The following is an 859-nucleotide window of genomic DNA, read 5'->3' on the forward strand; positions in this document are numbered from 1 at the left end:
CTCAGGTTCCTGCTCAGGTTCCTCCTCAGGTTCCTGCTCAGGTTCCTCCTCAGGTTCCTGCTCAGGTTTCTCCTCAGGTTCCTCCTCATTTCTTCAGCCTGCTGGACTCCACAGTTGGATGTTTAAGCAGATGTTTTGTTTTGCTGTTGAAGCAGAGTTTTTGGGTTTTGGTTTGGGAACATTTTAACAGAACAGCAGATGTGTGTTCCTTGGGTTCTGTGCAGGGTTCAGGAGGCTTCATTAATCCAGATTTTGCTCCTTGTGTTTGTGTTCAGTCTCATTCTGAAACGATCCTGATCTCTTCTGTCTCTCAGGCGAATGTGTTCGACATCGACTGAGCTGCAGATCCAGCAGATCCAGCAGATCCAGCAGATCCAGCAGGTGGAGACTTCAGTACTGTGAACCTTTCCAGCGTTTTAAATCTTTATAAAGATATTTTTTTACCGGTTTGCTTCATTTTTATGAAACTGTTTCGTTAAACACTTTGAGTTACCTCTGCGCTTGAAAAGTGCCGTAAATAAAGTTGTCCCTGAAATAAAATGAAGGACTGGAGCTGAAAGGACTTCCTGTGATTACGACTCCTGCAGAACTTCACCTTCAGGCTTTAAGGTGACTCACATTCGAAGCAGAGGTTCTGGCTCCATGGGACCACCGACGGGAGCAGGTTGGGGGTCCGAATGACCAGAACTCACAAATAATAAACATGTTTGTTTGTGATGTTCCGTCCAGATTCAGCTCCAAACATCAGTAAACATCTAACCAGGGAGAAGCTGTTATTTTGGTTTAAGGATCTTCTCAAGGCCCCAAAACCCGTTTCTGATGAAGTCTGAAGGTCCAAATCCACAATCTGCTGTTACCA

At 45.1% G+C, this 859-nt stretch overlaps 1 protein-coding gene across 1 annotated transcript in view; it reads left to right on the plus strand.

Annotated features, from left to right (window-relative positions):
- si:ch211-218c6.8 (apoptosis facilitator Bcl-2-like protein 14) overlaps positions 1-552 on the plus strand; it is a 7461-nt gene extending 6909 nt beyond the window's left edge. The window contains exon 6 of the mRNA XM_037978403.1: positions 315-552. Within this exon, the coding sequence (XP_037834331.1) occupies positions 315-338 (24 nt within the window). The 3' untranslated portion in view covers positions 339-552. The remainder of the gene's footprint in view (positions 1-314) is intronic.
- The last annotated feature ends 307 nt before the right edge of the window (positions 553-859 follow it).

The sequence above is a fragment of the Kryptolebias marmoratus genome, linkage group LG11, assembly GCF_001649575.2.
Source record: "Kryptolebias marmoratus isolate JLee-2015 linkage group LG11, ASM164957v2, whole genome shotgun sequence".
Classification (NCBI taxonomy): Eukaryota; Metazoa; Chordata; class Actinopteri; order Cyprinodontiformes; family Rivulidae; genus Kryptolebias; species Kryptolebias marmoratus.